This window comes from Coregonus clupeaformis, chromosome 25, assembly GCF_020615455.1.
Source record: "Coregonus clupeaformis isolate EN_2021a chromosome 25, ASM2061545v1, whole genome shotgun sequence".
NCBI classification, from domain to species: Eukaryota; Metazoa; Chordata; class Actinopteri; order Salmoniformes; family Salmonidae; genus Coregonus; species Coregonus clupeaformis.
This window is the reverse complement of record NC_059216.1, coordinates 13,339,388-13,358,303: the sequence shown is the minus strand read 5'-3', so window position 1 is coordinate 13,358,303 and position 18,916 is coordinate 13,339,388. Positions and strand designations below refer to the sequence as shown.

The 18,916-nt window shown below is 45.7% G+C and overlaps 1 protein-coding gene across 1 annotated transcript in view; it reads right to left on the bottom strand.

The window, feature by feature from the left end:
* Positions 1-18,916, bottom strand: part of pcnx1 (pecanex 1) — a 107,638-nt gene that overhangs the window by 86,550 nt on the left and 2,172 nt on the right. Inside the window, exons 2-4 of the mRNA XM_041847315.2 lie at positions 16,540-16,754; positions 10,993-11,098; positions 10,427-10,469 (exon numbers count right to left, since the gene is read on the bottom strand). Coding sequence (XP_041703249.1) covers positions 10,427-10,469; positions 10,993-11,098; positions 16,540-16,754 — 364 coding nt within the window. The remainder of the gene's footprint in view (positions 1-10,426; positions 10,470-10,992; positions 11,099-16,539; positions 16,755-18,916) is intronic.

The following is an 18,916-nucleotide window of genomic DNA, read 5'->3' as shown; positions in this document are numbered from 1 at the left end:
ACTGAAGGCTGGAGGCACAGCTAAGGTCACTCGCTTCGCTCCACTCCTCCTCCCCACCCCCGGCATCGAATACCACGCTGCGCGGCTTGGCCATGCCACGCAACGACATGTAGTCCCGGTGGCGGCTGGCATCGAAGCTGCTCGCCCGTTTCTTACCGGTCCGCCGGCGCCCGCTGCTGCGCCCGGCGCCCGAGGAGGAAGAAGTTCGTTGGACGAGGTTGGCGGACTTCACCTCCTCTTTCTCTCCTCTCTCCATGTCCTGTTCCCTGCTGGCCGAGCCGTCTGCACTGGTCCTCGTGCTACTGCTGCAGGAGGGATCTGCTGGCGGCTCCTGGGCTGAGGCCGGGGAGTTAGGGTTGGTGTTAGTGGGGGACGTGGCAGAGGACTGTTTGGCTGTCAGCTCGTTGGCATGGGGGTTCTTATTAGCTTCCCTGGAAGGCAGGCTGCTCAGTCCTGTTGAGCTTCTAGATCCAAGGCTGGACCCCAGAGTAGAAGTCCTGTCCTCCCCTGTAGAGGCAGGCCCAGGCCCAGCAGCCTCCCCACCACCCCTCTCCCTCCCAGCCCCACGCTGCTCATCCCCTGACAGGGACAGCAAACTCTCTACGTGCGTGGAGCTGGTCTGCTCGCTGTGGAAACTGCTGACGGTGCTGTTGGTGTCTCTGTCCGTGCCGCTGCAGTAACTCTCTGTAGAGCCGCTGCTGCGTGTGCTCAGGCTGCGGAGACAGTCTGCACTAACCTTCCCCCCTCCTCCTCCTCCTCCTCCTCCACAACCCTGGTCGGCCTGGTACAAACCTGACCCCCCCTCCCCTAGCCTGTAGGAGTCCTGCTGGTGTCTGTAGCAGTCTGTGGAGAAGCCGGAGGTGGAGGTGGAGGCCTGGTCCGGATGCTGGTAGAGCCTGTCAGCCCCAGCCCCCTCCCTGTTTTCCTGGCCCTGTCCTCCAGCCTCAGCCCCTGGCCGGCGGGGCCTGGCAGCTTCCAGCTCACACACCGGGTCCAGGCCCCCTCTCCAAGGAGGGGGGTAGAGGCTGAAGTCAGCTGAGGGCAGGGAGGGGTCGGGGAAGGCTGATCCGGCAGAGCTGGAGGTGCGGGGTAGGCCCCGGGTACGAGGCTCCTTCCTGAAGGACTGGGAGTGCAACCCGGGGGCGTGGGCCGACACCTCTGTGTCGCAAGAGGACAGGGATTGGCTGAATGGGTGGGAGGCGGAGCCACAGAGGTTGGCGGGGTCGCAGGAGAGCTCGGAGGGGCCAAGTGAGGTGGAGGGCTGCATGGAGTGGTTGGAGACAAGGCAGTACATCTTTGGGTCAGACATCATGTCTGGAGGGGAGGAAAGGAGATCAATTAGTGAAGGTCTGTTCTCAGGTCTGTTCTATGTGATAAATTAGTGAAGTTCTCAGGTCTGCTCTATGTGATAACTTAGTGAAGGTCTGTTCTCAGGTCTGTTCTATGTGATAAATAAGTGAAGGTCTGTTCTCAGGTCTGTTCTATGTGATAAATTAGTGAAGGTCTGTTCTCAGGTCTGCTCTCAGGGCTGTTCTATGAGATAATTAGTGAAGTTCTGCTCTCAGGTCTGCTCTCAGGTCTGCTCTATGTGATAAATTAGTGAAGGTCTGTTCTCAGGTCTGTTCTCAGGTCTGCTCTATGTGATAAATTAGTGAAGGTCTGTTCTCAGGTCTGTTCTCAGGTCTGCTCTATGTGATACATTAGTGAAGGTCTGTTCTCAGGTCTGTTCTATGTGATAAATTAGTGAAGGTCTGTTCTCAGGTCTGCTCTCAGGTATGTTCTATGTGATAATTAGTGAAGATCTGCTCTCAGGTCTGCTCTCAGGTCTGTTCTATGTGATAATTAGTGAAGGTCTGCTCTCAGGTCTGCTCTATGTGATAATTAGTGAAGGTCTGCTCTCAGGTCTGCTCTATGTGATAAATTAGTGAAGGTCTGCTCTCAGGTCTGATCTCAGGTCTACTATATGTGATAATTAGTGAAGGTATGTTCTATATGTGATAAATTAGTGAAGGTCTGCTCTCAGGTCTGCTCTCAGGTCTGTTCTATGTGATAATTAGTGAAGGTCAGCTCTCAGGTCTGTTCTGTGATAATTAGTGAAGGTCTGTTATATATGTGATAATTAGTGAAGATCTGTTCTATGTGATAATTAGTGAAGGTCTGCTCTCAGGTCTGTTCTATGTGATAAATTAGTGAAGGTCTGCTCTCAGGTCTGCTCTCAGGTCTGTTCTATGTGATAATTAGTGAAGTTCTGTTCTATATGTGATACATTAGTGAAGGTCTGTTCTCAGGTCTGCTCTCAGGTCTGTTCTATGTGATAATTAGTGAAGGTCTGCTCTCAGGTCTGTTCTGTGATAATTAGTGAAGGTCTGTTCTATGTGATAATTAGTGAAGGTCTGTTCTATGTGATAATTAGTGAAGGTCTGTTCTATGTGATAATTAGTGAAGGTCTGTTCTATGTGATAATTAGTGAAGGTCTGCTCTCAGGTCTGTTCTATGTGATAATTAGTGAAGGTCTGCTCTCAGGTTTGTTCTATGTGATAATTAGTGAAGGTCTGCTCTCAGGTCTGTTATATGTGATAATTAGTGAAGGTCTGTTCTCAGGTCTGCTCTCAGGTCTGTTCTATGTGATAATTAGTGATGGTCTGCTCTCAGGTCTGCTCTCAGGTCTGTTCTATGTGATAAATTAGTGAAGATCTGCTCTCAGGTCTGCTCTATGTGATAATTAGTGAAGGTCTGCTCTCAGGTTTGTTCTATGTGATAATTAGTGAAGGTCTAATCTCAGGTCTGTTCTATGTGATAAATTAGTGAAGGTCTGCTCTATATGTGATAAATTAGTGAAGGTCTGCTCTCAGGTCTGTTCTATGTGATAATTAGTGAAGGTCTGCTCTCAGGTTTGTTCTATGTGATAATTAGTGAAGGTCTGCTCTCAGGTCTGTTCTATATGATAAATTAGTGAAGGTCTGCTCTATATGTGATAAATTAGTGAAGGTCTGCTCTCAGGTCTGTTCTATGTGATACATTAGTGAAGGTCTGTTCTCAGGGCTGTTCTCAGGGCTGTTCTATGTGATAATTAGTGAAGGTCTGTTCTCAGGTCTGTTCTATGTGATAAATTAGTGAAGGTCTGTTCTCAGGGCTGTTCTCAGGGCTGTTCTATGTGATAATTAGTGAAGGTCTGCTCTCAGGTCTGCTCTCAGGTCTGTTCTATGTGATAAATTAGTGAAGGTCTGTTCTCAGGTCTGCTCTCAGGTCTGTTCTATGTGATAATTAGTGAAGGTCTGCTCTCAGGTCTGCTCTATGTGATAATTAGTGAAGGTCTGCTCTCAGGTCTGTTCTATGTGATAATTAGTGAAGGTCTGCTCTCAGGTCTGTTCTATATGTGATAATTAGTGAAGATCTGTTCTAAGGTCTGTTTGTGATAAATTAGTGAAGGTCTGCTCTCAGGTCTGCTCTCAGGTCTGTTCTATGTGATACATTAGTGAAGATCTGCTCTCAGGTCTACTCTATGTGATAATTAGTGAAGGTCTGCTCTCAGGTTTGTTCTATGTGATAATTAGTGAAGGTCTAATCTCAGGTCTGTTCTATGTGATAAATTAGTGAAGTTCTGTTCTATATGTGATAAATTAGTGAAGGTCTGTTCTCAGGTCTGCTCTCAGGTCTGTTCTATATGTGATAATTAGTGAAAATCTGTTCTCAGGTCTGTTTGTGATAAATTAGTGAAGGTCTGCTCTCAGGTCTATTATATGTGATAATTAGTGAAGATCTGTTCTATATGTGATAAATTAGTGAAGATCTGTTCTATGTGATAAATTAGTGAAGGTCTGCTCTCAGGTCTGTTCTATGTGATAAATTAGTGAAGGTCTGCTCTCAGGTCTGCTCTCAGGTCTGTTCTATGTGATAATTAGTGAAGTTCTGTTCTATATGTGATAATTAGTGAAAATCTGTTCTCAGGTCTGTTTGTGATAAATTAGTGAAGGTCTGCTCTCAGGTCTATTATATGTGATAATTAGTGAAGATCTGTTCTATATGTGATAAATTAGTGAAGGTCTGTTCTCAGGTCTGTTCTATGTGATAAATAAGTGAAGGTCTGTTCTCAGGTCTGTTCTATGTGATAAATTAGTGAAGGTCTGTTCTCAGGGCTGTTCTCAGGGCTGTTCTATGTGATAATTAGTGAAGGTCTGCTCTCAGGTCTGCTCTCAGGTCTGTTCTATGTGATAAATTAGTGAAGGTCTGTTCTCAGGTCTGCTCTCAGGTCTGTTCTATGTGATAATTAGTGAAGGTCTGCTCTCAGGTCTGTTCTATGTGATAATTAGTGAAGGTCTGCTCTCAGGTCTGTTCTATGTGATAATTAGTGAAGGTCTGCTCTCAGGTCTGCTCTATGTGATAAATTAGTGAAGATCTGCTCTCAGGTCTGCTCTCAGGTCTATTCTATATGATAATTAGTGAAGGTCTGTTCTATGTGATAATTTGTGAAGGTCTGCTCTCAGGTCTGTTCTATGTGATAAATTAGTGAAGGTCTGCTCTATATGTGATAAATTAGTGAAGGTCTGCTCTCAGGTCTGTTCTATGTGATAAATGAGTGAAGGTCTGTTCTCAGGTCTGCTCTCAGGTCTGTTCTATATGTGATAAATTAGTGAAGGTCTGCTCTCAGGTCTGCTCTCAGATCTGTTCTATGTGATAATTAGTGAAGTTGTATATGTGATAAATTAGTGAAGGTCTGTTCTATATGTGATACATTAGTGAAGGTCTGCTCTCAGGTCTGTTCTATATGTGATAATTAGTGAAAATCTGTTCTCAGGTCTGCTCTATGTGATAAATTAGTGAAGGTCTGTTCTCAGGTCTGTTCTATGTGATAAATTAGTGAAGGTCTGTTCTCAGGTCTGTTCTCAGGTCTGCTCTCAGGTCTGTTCTATATGTGATAATTAGTGAAAATCTGTTCTCAGGTCTGCTCTATGTGATAAATTAGTGAAGGTCTGTTCTCAGGTATGCTCTATGTGATAAATTAGTGAAGATCTGTTCTCAGGTCTGCTCTCAGGTCTGTTCTATGTGTGATAAATTAGTGAAGGTCTGCTCTCAGGTCTGCTCTCAGATCTGTTCTATGTGATAATTAGTGAAATTCTATATGTGATAAATTAGTGAAGGTCTGCTCTCAGGTCTGTTCTATATGTGATAATTAGTGAAAATCTGTTCTCAGGTCTGTTTGTGATAAATTAGTGAAGGTCTGCTCTCAGGTCTGCTCTCAGGTCTGTTCTATGTGATAAATTAGTGAAGGTCTGCTCTATATGTGATAAATTAGTGATGGTCTGCTCTCAGGTCTGTTCTATATGTGATAAATTAGTGAAGGTCTGCTCTCAGATCTGTTCTATGTGATAATTAGTGAAGTTCTATATGTGATAAATTAGTGAAGGTATGTTCTATATGTGATAAATTAGTGAAAGTCTGCTCTCAGGTCTGTTCTATATGTGATAATTAGTGAAGATCTGTTCTCAGGTCTGTTTGTGATAAATTAGTGAAGGTCTGTTCTCAGGTCTGCTCTCAGGTCTGTTCTATGTGATAATTAGTGAAGATCTGCTCTCAGGTCTGTTCTATGTGATAATTAGTGAAGATCTGCTCTCAGGTTTGTTCTATGTGATAATTAGTGAAGGTCTGCTCTCAGGTCTGCTCTATGTGATAAATTAGCGAAGGTCTGCTCTCAGGTCTGTTCTATGTGATAAATTAGTGAAGATCTGCTCTCAGGTCTGTTCTATGTGATAATTAGTGAAAATCTGTTCTCAGGTCTGCTCTATGTGATAAATTAGTGAAGGTCTGTTCTCAGGTCTGCTCTATGTGATAAATTAGTGAAGGTCTGTTCTCAGGTCTGTTCTATGTGATAAATTAGTGAAGATCTGTTCTCAGGTCTGCTCTCAGGTCTGTTCTATGTGTGATAAATTAGTGAAGGTCTGCTCTCAGGTCTGCTCTCAGATCTGTTCTATGTGATAATTAGTGAAATTCTATATGTGATAAATTAGTGAAGGTCTGCTCTCAGGTCTGTTCTATATGTGATAATTAGTGAAAATCTGCTCTCAGGTCTGTTCTATGTGATAAATTAGTGAAGATCTGTTCTCAGGTCTGCTCTCAGGTTTGTTCTATGTGATAATTAGTGAAGGTCTGCTCTCAGGTTTGTTCTATGTGATAAATTAGCGAAGGTCTGCTCTCAGGTCTGTTCTATGTGATAATTAGTGAAGGTCTGCTCTCAGGTCTGTTCTATATGTGATAATTAGTGAAGAACTGTTCTCAGGTCTGTTCTATATTTGATAATTAGTGAAAATCTGTTATCAGATCTGTTCTCAGGTCTGTTCTATGTGATAAATTAGTGAAGGTCTGTTCTCAGGTCTGCTCTCAGGTCTGTTCTATGTGATAAATTAGTGAAGGTCTGATCTATATGTGATACATTAGTGAAGGTCTGTTCTCAGGTCTGCTCTCAGGTCTGTTCTATGTGATAATTAGTGAAGGTCTGTTCTATATGTGATAAATTAGTGAAGGTCTGTTCTCAGGTCTGCTCTCAGGTCTGTTCTATGTGATAATTAGTGAAGGTCTGTTATATATGTGATAAATTAGTGAAGGTCTGTTCTCAGGTCTGCTCTCAGGTCTGTTCTATGTGATAATTAGTGAAGGTCTGCTCTCAGGTCTGCTCTATATGTGATAATTAGTGAAGAACTGTTCTCAGGTCTGTTCTATATGTGATAATTAGTGAAGATCTGTTATCAGATCTGTTCTCAGGTCTGTTCTATGTGATAAATTAGTGAAGGTCTGTTCTCAGGTCTGCTCTCAGGTCTGATCTATATGTGATAAATTAGTGAAGGTCTGATCTATATGTGATAAATTAGTGAAGGTCTGTTCTCAGGTCTGCTCTCAGGTCTGTTCTATGTGATAAATTAGTGAAGGTCTGCTCTATATGTGATAAATTAGTGAAGGTCTGCTCTCAGGTCTGCTCTATGTGATAATTAGTGAAGGTCTGTTCTATATGTGATAAATTAGTGAAGGTCTGCTCTCAGGTCTGCTCTCAGGTCTGTTCTATGTGATAATTAGTGAAGGTCTGTTCTATATGTGATAAATTAGTGAAGGTCTGCTCTCAGGTCTGTTCTATGTGATAATTAGTGAAGGTCTGCTCTCAGGTCTGTTCTATGTGATAATTAGTGAAGGTCTGCTCTCAGGTCTGCTCTCAGGTCTGTTCTATGTGATAATTAGTGAAGGTCTGCTCTCAGGTCTGCTCTCAGGTCTGCTCTTAGGTCTGTTTGTGATAAATTAGTGAAGGTCTATTCTATGTGATAATTAGTGAAGGTCTGCTGTCAGGTCTGTTCTATATGATCATTAGTTAAGGTCTGTTCTATATGTGATAAATTAGTGAAGGTCTGCTCTCAGGTCTGTTTGTGATAAATTAGTGAAGGTCTGTTCTATGTGATAATTAGTGAAGGTCTGCTGTCAGGTCTGTTCTATGTGATAATTAGTGAAGGTCTGCTCTCAGGTCTGTTTGTGATAAATTAGTGAAGGTCTGTTCTATATGTGATACATTAGTGAAGGTCTGCTCTCAGGTCTGTTCTATATGTGATAATTAGTGAAGATCTGTTCTCAGGTCTGCTCTCAGGTCTGCTCTATGTGATAAATTATCTAAGGTCTGCTCTCAGGTCTGTTCTATATGTGATACATTAGTGAAGGTCTGTTCTCAGGTCTGCTCTCAGGTCTGCTCTATGTGATAAATTATCTAAGGTCTGCTCTCAGGTCTGTTCTATATGTGATACATTAGTGAAGGTCTGTTCTCAGGTCTGCTCTCAGGTCTGCTCTATGTGATAAATTATCTAAGGTCTGCTCTCAGGTTTGTTCTATGTGATAATTAGTGAAGGTCTGTTCTCAGATCTGTTCTCAGGTCTGTTCTATGTGTTTGAGCAGACACACATTGTACAGCAGCATTTAACCCTTCATCTGCTTCACTGATCTTGGTTCCCAATTAATTTTGAGTTAAAACAAACATAAGCAACTGATGATATTTGCTGTTTGTTCCCGCTCCTCTCCCTTACCATGATCGTGGCTGCAGCGCTGACCCAGACCCAAAGTGATGTCATCGGAGGGCTTCCTTACCTCTCCTCCTGGAGAAACAGAATCTGTTGTTTTACAGGGTCAGCCAAAGTAGAACGCGCCCCTGGAGCAAATTAGGGTTAAGTGCCTTGCTTAAGGGCACAGACAGATTTTTCATCTTGTCAGCTCGGGGATTCGAACCAGCGACCTTGCAGTTACTGGCCCAACGCTCGAACTGCTAGTCTACCTGCCTCCCTGTACGCCCTATATAAAGACAGTAAAGACACCCACCTACACAGCTTGATAGTCAAAAAGACATAATTGACCTCTACTGTAAAAGTCTGCTTTAAGAGCATCTCTATCTAACGCTGTGTCCTCGAACTCTATTGGTCCTTGTCCTCTATTGGTCCTTGTCCTCTATTGGTCCTTGTCCTCTATTGGTCCTTGTCCTCTAACTCTATTGGTCCTTGTCCTCGAACTCTATTGGTCCTTGTCCTCTAACTCTATTGGTCCTTGTCCTCGAACTCTATTGGTCCTTGTCCTCGAACTCTATTGGTCCTTGTCCTCGAACTCTATTGGTCCTTGTCCTCGAACTCTATTGGTCCTTGTCCTCGAACTCTATTGGTCCTTGTCCTCGAACTCTATTGGTCCTTGTCCTCTATTGGTCCTTGTCCTCTAACTCTATTGGTCCTTGTCCTCTATTGGTCCTTGTCCTCGAACTCTATTGGTCCTTGTCCTCTAACTCTATTGGTCCTTGTCCTCTAACTCTATTGGTCCTTGTCCTCTAACTCTATTGGTCCTTGTCCTCTAACTCTATTGGTCCTTGTCCTCTAACTCTATTGGTCCTTGTCCTCTAACTCTATTGGTCCTTGTCCTCTATTGGTCCTTGTCCTCTATTGGTCCTTGTCCTCTATTGGTCCTTGTCCTCTATTGGTCCTTGTCCTCTATTGGTCCTTGTCCTCTATTGGTCCTTGTCCTCTAACTCTATTGGTCCTTGTCCTCTAACTCTATTGGTCCTTGTCCTCTATTGGTCCTTGTCCTCTATTGGTCCTTGTCCTCTAACTCTATTGGTCCATCCTAGTATAGCAGTCTGTGAGAGGAAGACTGTGGAGATTAGATATCCAGCGACATGTTGACAAGTTAACAGAGCTCTCGTACGTTTTCAAGTCTTGAGGAAAGTCACTCTCCTGAGGAAAATGAACAGTCCAAAACACGAGTCCAAGAAAACATGAACACACACAACAAATATGATAACATGATTTGAAAATGTATGCACTCACTAAAACTGTAAGTCGCTCTGGATAAGAGCGTCTGCTAAATGACTAAAATGTAATGATTTCACAAGAGCTCTTTCTCCAAGTGACCAGAGGATTGTCACTCGGTGGTTGCCCTGAGTAAGGCCAGGATTCAGTTCAACACAGATTAAAAGTTGAACACACATTTAAAAGTGGACGGCAGTGTTCTGTTAGATGTTGTTTATTTGTTTGTGTCTGAATCCCAGCCGAAGTCAGACTGTAATGGACGGTGTAAACGGAAGCTAGTCCTCAGGGGGAGGGAGAATAAACCGCTCAACCCAGCAAAGCCCTGGACTGTGTATCAAATGGCACCCTATTCCCTATAGAGTGCACTGCTTTTAACTTTGAGCCAAGCAGGTAGTTAACTTTATAGGGAACAGGGTTCCATTTGGGACAAAGCCCTGGTCAGACTTCAGGGCTCTTCTCTTTATGCGGTCTGACCGGAGAGGAGACAGCTAGCTAATTACAATGGTGTTGAATAATTCAAACAATGCAGTCACTCTGGCTGACACACAATGGACCCAGAGTCGCCTCGCTCCGACACTCTACCCAATGGACCTGGACTGCAACTAAAGAGGGTTAATTTGTCTAGAGCCCTCTCTGTGTCTTGCAACAGACCATTCCAGTGACTGGCTGGTTGGCTGACAAACCATCCGACTCCAGGGGACAAACCATCCGACTCCAGGGGACAAACCATCCGACTCCAGGGGACAAACCATACGACAAACCATACGACTCCAGGGGACAAACCATCCGACTCCAGGGGACAAACCATACGACTCCAGGGGACAAACCATACGACTCCAGGGGACAAACCATACGACTCCAGGGGACAAACCATACGACTCCAGGGGACAAACCATACGACTCCAGGGGACACCCTATTTTGTCGTACACATGCCAGTCATGCCTTGCAGAAAAACCCAACAGAAGTTGAGGGAGAAAGGCTGAGAATAGTTTGGACGTCTTTCAATCGCCCTTCTCATAACATCAGGTAAACTACATTGCACAACAAACTGTCGCTTCACAGTGGTTGGACCCAATCAGGTGTACAAGGTGGAGAAAGAGAAAGAGGCTGTTACCTTTGGCTGTAGTGGATCCTCCATGACGGTTGGTGGACGCAATCTGAACAACGGAAAGGTGGGAGGAGAGCTACTTATCAAGACATAAGAGACATGACATGAGACAATACCTTCCTATATCAGTATATCAAGATGTCAAAATAACCTACAGTATGATTACGAGACAACTTAATGTTCACGTTGAAAAATAAAACATCTTAGAGGACCACAATGGAAATAAGACTGCGGGCTCTATGGGATTTTTTTCTGTATGTAATGTCTCCGGCTGGAGCAGCCCACTACTTCTATTATCACATAAACCCCCAAAAAGAGAGAAATTACACAGAGCGAGAAGCAACATTCTGTCTCACCTGGTGACTGGAGTCCATCCCAACATTCTGTCTCACCTGGTGACTGGAGTCCATCCCAACATTCTGTCTCACCTGGTGACTGGAGTCCATCCCAACATTCTGTCTCACCTGGTGACTGGAGTCCATCCCAACATTCTGTCTCACCTGGTTACTGGAGTCCATCCCAATATTCTGTCTCACCTGGTTACTGGAGTCCATCCCAACATTCTGTCTCACCTGGTGACTGGAGTCCATCCCTGTATAAGAGTTTCTGGAGCTGCAGTCTACTGGTGGAGTCTCCTCTCGAATGAAGTCTGCCATCTCTATACCCCCACCAGGGTCCCTGCGCACGCACGCACACACACACACACGTTTCAGTTAGGGAAATGTGGCACTCGGACATTTGACCGGAAGCATTTAAAGTTACCGGATATTTGATACATTTACCGGACTCATATGCATTGGATGCGTAACCTGATAAGGGAGTCCACCCACGGTGCTCAGAATGACAGATTCATCTTAACAGAACATGCAACTCAAGGATGCAACAGTGTCGCGTCCTTCTTACCGAATTCCAACGCGCACTCCGAAGACGTTAGAATAACTGTCCACATTTTACTTTTCCTCAGCCAACAAGACGAGTAACGAACAGCAGAATCACTAGCCTATGTCAAATCTACTATCGCCCATAGTAGAAAAGTTGACCTATTCTATTGGTCAGCTTGTCGAGAAAGGAATAGCCTTTTCCAAACAGACTCTGGGAGAGTCGTGGGACGATAGATCAACAACCAGTAGGCCTCAGCTACACCAAAAAAACCTGTTAAAAAGCAATGAGGCTGATGCGACAGAACAGAATGTTTAGCTTAAAAACTATTATTTATTTACATAAGCACAACAACGTGCACAAGGCAGTAAAGCCAAGGCAGTAAAGCTACGCGCTAATGTTTGTTCCATAATGCAATTAGCGGTAAAACACTGTTTCCGAAAGCGCACCGCACTTGCGAGTGGTTTCATGTGACAGATGAAAAATATCCATTCAAAATGTAGAAAGAGGGGAGATCTAAAGATGCAACAACTAGCATCCTAATATGACTAGGATTGAAGATTAGCTACTGGACAATGAAATAAAGTTTTTTTTTGAAAACCATTAGAACATGAGAGAAATAGGCTACTGGTTTCAATGGCATATGGACGTCTCCATAAAATAATGTTTGCTAGGCTACCATGAAGCAAGGTAAGACATCCCTCATAATATGAAGTAAAACGTTCAGGTTTCAAACAATTAAGTATGTGTTTTCAACGTGCAAACTGCCTCCAGCTCATTGCAAAGTGGTGTGTGACGCGCTTAAGCCTGCCTACACTGTAAAACTTGTCTGTAATTTCAACAGTAAAACACTGTAGAATGCACAGTAAAATACAGTAAATGTGTTTTACAGCATTAATACTGTAGATTGCACTGACTGCCTTACGGGTAAAAAGCTGAAAAATACTGTTATTAACTGTAATTGGAAGCTTCCTGTAAAAATTACTCTAACATAATGTATTTCTTTAAAAAATGTAAACAGGTAAGTTGACTGAAAACACATTCTCATTTACAGCAACGACCTGGGGAATAGTTACAGGGGAGAGGAGGGGGACGAATGAGCCAATTGGAAGTTGGGATGAATAAGTGGCCATGATGGTATGAGGGCCAGATTGAGAATTTAGCCAGGACACCGGAGTTAACACCCCTACTCTTACGATAAGTGCCATTGGATCTTTAGTGACCACAGAGAGTCAGGACACCCGCTTAACGTCCCATCCGAAAGACAGCACCCTACACAGGGCAATGTCCCCAATCACTGCCCTTTGCAGTAATAGCTTATGCCTACAGTAGATTCACATGATCAGTTTCAGGAGCCAACCTCATGCTGTCAGTTGAGACACTTGAAGCTCAGACTATTTTAGTAAATAGCTGGCACACTAACCCATCTACTGCTGTTGTGGAGGGCAATACACTGCTGTGGTGGAGGGCAATACACTGCTGTGGTGGAGGGCAATACACTGCTGTGGTGGAGGGCAATACACTGCTGTGGTGGAGGGCAATACACTGCTGTGGTGGAGGGCAATACACTGCTGTGGTGGAGGGCAATACACTGCTGTGGTGGAGGGCAATACACTGCTGTGGTGGAGGACAATACACTGCTGTGGTGGAGGGTAATACACTGCTGTGGTGGAGGGCAATACACTGCTGTGGTGGAGGGCAATACACTGCTGTGGTGGAGGGCAATACACTGCTGTGGTGGAGGGCAATACACTGCTGTGGTGGAGGGCAATACACTGCTGTGGTGGAGGGCAATACACTGCTGTGGTGGAGGGCAATACACTGCTGTGGTGGAGGGCAATACACTGCTGTGGTGGAGGGCAATACACTGCTGTGGTGGAGGGCAATACACTGCTGTGGTGGAGGGCAATACTACTGCTGTGGTGGAGGGCAATACACTGCTGTGGTGGAGGGCAATACACTGCTGTGGTGGAGGGCAATACACTGCTGTGGTGGAGGGCAATACACTGCTGTGGTGGAGGGCAATCACACTGCTGTGGTGGAGGGCAATACACTGCTGTGGTGGAGGGCAATACACTGCTGTGGTGGAGGGCAATACACTGCTGTGGTGGAGGGCAATACACTGCTGTGGTGGAGGGCAATACACTGCTGTGGTGGAGGGCAATACACTGCTGTGGTGGGAGGGCAATACACTGCTGTGGTGGAGGGCAATACACTGCTGTGGTGGAGGGCAATACACTGCTGTGGTGGAGGGCAATACACTGCTGTGGTGGAGGGCAATACACTGCTGTGGTGGAGGACAATACACTGCTGTGGTGGAGGGCAATACACTGCTGTGGTGGAGGGCAATACACTGCTGTGGTGGAGGGCAATACTCTGCTGTGGTGGAGGGCAATACACTGCTGTGGTGGAGGACAATACACTGCTGTGGTGGAGGGCAATACACTGCTGTGGTGGAGGGCAATACACTGCTGTGGTGGAGGGCAATACACTGCTGTGGTGGAGGGCAATACACTGCTGTGGTGGAGGGCAATACACTGCTGTGGTGGAGGGCAATACACTGCTGTGGTGGAGGGCAATACACTGCTGTGGTGGAGGACAATACACTGCTGTGGTGGAGGGCAATACACTGCTGTGGTGGAGGGCAATACACTGCTGTGGTGGAGGGCAATACACTGCTGTGGTGGAGGGCAATACACTGCTGTGGTGGAGGGCAATACACTGCTGTGGTGGAGGGCAATACACTAACCCAGATACTGCGGTGGTGGAGGGCTCTCATATTTCTCCCTTTTACCTCTCCTCTGCTCTCGTCGGTCTACACGCTGCACTGTTCTCCTCTCCACACCACTGTCCTCTCCACACCACTGTCCTCTCCTCTCCACACCACTGTCCTCTCCACACCACTGTCCTCTCCTCTCCACACCACTGTCCTCTCCTCTCCTTTCCACACCACTGTCCTCTCCTCTCCTCTCCACACCACTGTCCTCTCCACACCACTGTCCTCTCCTCTCCTCTCCTTTCCACACCACTGTCCTCTCCTCACCACTGTCCTCTCCACACCACTGTCCTCTCCTCTCCTTTCCACACCACTGTCCTCTCCTCTCCTCTCCACACCACTGTCCTCTCCACACCACTGTCCTCTCCTCTCCTCACCACTGTCCTCTCCTCTCCTCTCCACACCACTGTCCTCTCCTCTCCTCTCCACACCACTGTCCTCTCCTCACCACTGTCCTCTCTCCTCTCCACACCACTGTCCTCTCCACACCACTGTCCTCTCCTCTCCTCACCACTGTCCTCTCCTCACCACTGTCCTCTCCTCTCCTCTCCACACCACTGTCCTCTCCTCTCCTCACCACTGTCCTCTCCTCTCCTCACCACTGTCCTCTCCTCTCCTCTCCACACCACTGTCCTCTCCTCTCCTCTCCACACCACTGTCCTCTCCTCACCACTGTCCTCTCCTCTCCACTGTCCTCTCCTCTCCACACCACTGTCCTCTCCTCTCCACACCACTGTCCTCTCCTCTCCACACCACTGTCCTCTCCTCTCCACACCACTGTCCTCTCCTCTCCACACACCACTGTCCTCTCCTCTCCTCACCACTGTCCTCCTCCTCTCCACACCACTGTCCTCTCTCCTCTCCTTTCCACACCACTGTCCTCTCCTCTCCTTTCCACACCACTGTCCTCTCCTCTCCTCACCACTGTCCTCTCCACACCACTGTCCTCTCCTCTCCTTTCCACACCACTGTCCTCTCCTCTCCTCACCACTGTCCTCTCCACACCACTGTCCTCTCCTCTCCTCACCACTGTCCTCTCCTCTCCTCTCCACACCACTGTCCTCTCCTCTCCTCTCCACACCACTGTCCTCTCCTCTCCTCACCACTGTCCTCTCCACACCACTGTCCTCTCCTCTCCTCTCCTCTCCACACCACTGTCCTCTCCTCTCCTCTCCACACCACTGTCCTCTCCTCTCCTCACCACTGTCCTCTCCTCTCCTCACCACTGTCCTCTCCTCTCCTCTCCACACCACTGTCCTCTCCTCTCCTCTCCTCTCCACACCACTGTCCTCTCCACACCACTGTCCTCTCCTCTCCTCTCCACACCACTGTCCTCTCCTCTCCTCTCCACACCACTGTCCTCTCCTCTCCTCTCCACACCACTGTCCTCTCCTCTCCACACCACTGCTCGCTCCTCTCCAAGCTGCTCTGCTCTGCTCTCCTTCAGGAATGTGAGAATGATTGACTCTACAGGGGTTTGGGCAGTAAGTTAATAAGCTGCGATCTCACACAGTTTTCGTTCCTGCTAAATGTGAACTAGGCCTATTTCCACTAACAAAAATGTGTTTGTTTGCCAAAGTCATCCCCTTTCCTCACTGATCTCATGGCCTTGAGGTGAAGAGGTAGATAGCTAGTTGAACTGATTTGCACTGCAAACATGCATGTCAAACCTGTTCACTTCGTCTCCACAACAACAGATAAACCTTTGACCCTGGCCCACAAACATCTAGCTTACTTCACACTGCCAGAGAAAATTAAACCCATGATTCAACTCTGATTTTAGGGTCTAGGGTCAGGTCAGGTGCCCTAGTATCCAATACACCACAGCCCTACAAGAGATAAAAAATAAATGTTTACGATAGTGAAAGTTGGAGTAAGAAAATGTACCCCCACCAACATCAACCGTGAACCGGAGAGCTGACTAAAGGTGTCAGCATGCTTCAGTTCGGCTGGCGCCTAGCTGAACTCGGCTCGCCGAACCCAACGAGTGACCTCGCATAGTCCCTTAAAAAGACCTTCGCTTTAAAAATTAGGGAAAAAAGCAGCAACCGTACGGTTTGTCCATTTTAAGATGCCGTAGCCAGTCCTCAAAATAGTCAGAATTAATCTAAGAAAACTCAAGAATTCTGTAATTAATTTTGACGTTTTTGCCGAAGAGATCTTATGTCGCGCAATTTTATATCTAACGCAGTATTTTTCACTGATAAAATGTGCATGAAGACAAGTCGTCTCTCATTGAATGACAACAAAGACTTTATTGCAGAATCCCTACTGTTGACTAATCCCCGACCAAGAGGCGTAGACTTCGGTTCCAAACTTAGGCTTGCCTCCAGAATATTTTTGATGTGCCCTAAAAGCCCCCCCAAAAAAACCTCACCAAAGTCCAAAACGAACAATAATATATTATCTGCACAAACTTCACCGAACTGTTTCAGCTGGGAAGCATGAAGACGCCTTAACTGACCCTGGTCCGTTACTGTCCTCCTGGCGTGTGGCGCTGCCCTCGTTGGCCCCCTCAGTGCTGGCCCCGCTGCCCTCTTTCCCCTTGGCCCGGTGCTCTACCACCTCTCCCTCGTCCAGGGCATGATGCAGCCGGTAGTTGACAGTCTTCAGGAGCAGGAACATGCCAGCTATCACACCACAGTAGATCCCCACTATCACCATGGTGGGTGGGAGCGCCTGGGGGACACATATTTTAGTGATTTAGCAGACACTCTTATACAGAGCAATTTAAAATCAGTGCATTCAACTACGGTACAACTTGATTGTCCCTCCAAGGACGGATTTTTGCTTTCTTTCAATAGTAGAACACATCTCAGAAAACCCTAAAAAAGACACAGTGCTGTAGTCTTTCCCTCCAGTAATGAGAGTTCAACGTGTCAGTGCTTTTGTGTTAACTGGCCAGGGATTGAACCCGGGTTGTCTGCAAGACTGTGTTAGCTCAGAGAGCCAGCAGGTTTCAGGTCTTGGGAAAAGTTATTAGTGATTAGTCATCACGTCAATATAGTGAACTATACCTCTGCTACATTCCCATAACAGATGTTCAGTCAGTGCATTTATTTGCGTAACACCAGTGATGCTCAGACACTCTCCTGATTTAGACCACAGTTACTTCAGCAAGTGAAATAGACCTCTCTCCCAACTCAATTTAAGGGCTTTATTGGCATGGGAAACGTATGTTAACGTTGCCAAAAGCAAGTGAAGTAGATAATAAACAAAAAGTGAAATAAACAATAAATATTAACAGTAAACATTACACTCAGAAGTTCCAAAAGAATAAAGACATTTCAAATGTCATATTATGTCTATATGCAGTGTTGTAACGATGTGCAAATAGTTAAAGTACAAAAGAGAAAATAAATCGACATAAATATGGGTTGTATTTACAATGGTGTTTGTTCTTCACTGGTTGCCCTTTTCTTGTGGCAACAGGTCACAAATCTTGCTGCTGTGATGGCACACTGTGGTTTTTCACCCAGTAGATAAGGGAGTTTATCAAAATTGGATTTGTTTTCCAATTCTTTGTGGGTCTGTGTAATCTGAGGGAAATATGTGTCTCTAATATGGACATACATTTGGCAGGAGGTTAGGAAGTGCAGCTCAGTTTCCACCTCATTTTGTGGGCAGTGTGCACATAGCCTGTCTTCTCTTGAGAGCCAGGTCTGCCTACGGCAGCCTCTCTCAATAGCAAGGCTATGCTCACTGAGTCTGTACATAGTCAAAGCTTTCCTTACGTTTGGGTCAGTCACAGTGGTCAGGTATTCTGCCACTGTGTACTCTCTGTTTAGGGCCAAATAGCATTCTAGTTTGCTCAGTTTTTTTGTTAATTCTTTCCAATGTGTCAAGTAATTATCTTTTTGTTTTCTCATGATTTGGTTGGGTCTAATTGTATTGCTATCCTGGGGCTCTGTTTGTGAACAGAGCCCCAGGACCAGCTTGCTTTGGGGACTCTTCTCCAGGTTCATTTCTCTATAGGTGATGGCTTTGTTATGGAAGTTTTGGGAATCGCTTCCTTCCCGTGTAGCTCAGTTGGTAGAGCATGGCGTTTGCAACGCCAGGGTTGTGGGTTCGATTCCCACGGGGGGCCAGTATGAAAAAAGAAATGTATGCACTCACTAACTTTAAGTCGCTCTGGATAAGAGCGTCTGCTAAATGACTAAAATGTAAAATGTTTTAGGTGGTTGTAGAATTTAACGTCTCTTTTCTGTATTTGGATAATTAGCGGGTATCGGCCTAATTCTGCTCTGCATGCATTATTTGGTGTTTTACGTTGTACGCTGAGGATATTTTTGCTGAATTCTACATGCAGAGTCTCAATTTGGTGTTTGTCCCATTTTGCAAATTCTTGGTTTGTGAGCGGACCCCAGACCTCACAACCATAAAGGGCAATGGGTTCTATAACTGATTCAAGTATTTTTTACCAGATCTTAATTGGTATGTAAAATTTGGTACGTAAAATTTTATGTTCCTTTTGATGGCATAGAAGGCCCTTCTTGCCTTGTCTCTCAGATCGTTCACAGCTTTGGGGAAGTTACCGGTGGCGCTGATGTTTAGGCCGAGGTATGTATAGGTTTTTGTGTGCTCTAGGGCAATGGTGGACCTTTTTTGGAAAACCATTATATTTGTCTTACTGAGATTTACTGTCAGGGCCCAGGTCTGATAGAATCTGTGCAGAAGATCTAGGTGCTGCTGTAGGCCCTCCTTGGTTGGGGACAGAAGCACCAGATCCTCAGCAAACAGTAGACGTTTGACTTCAGATTCTAGTAGGGTGAGGCCGGGTGCTGCAGACTGTTCTAGTGCCCTCGCCAATTAGTTGATATATATGTTGAAGATGGTGGGGC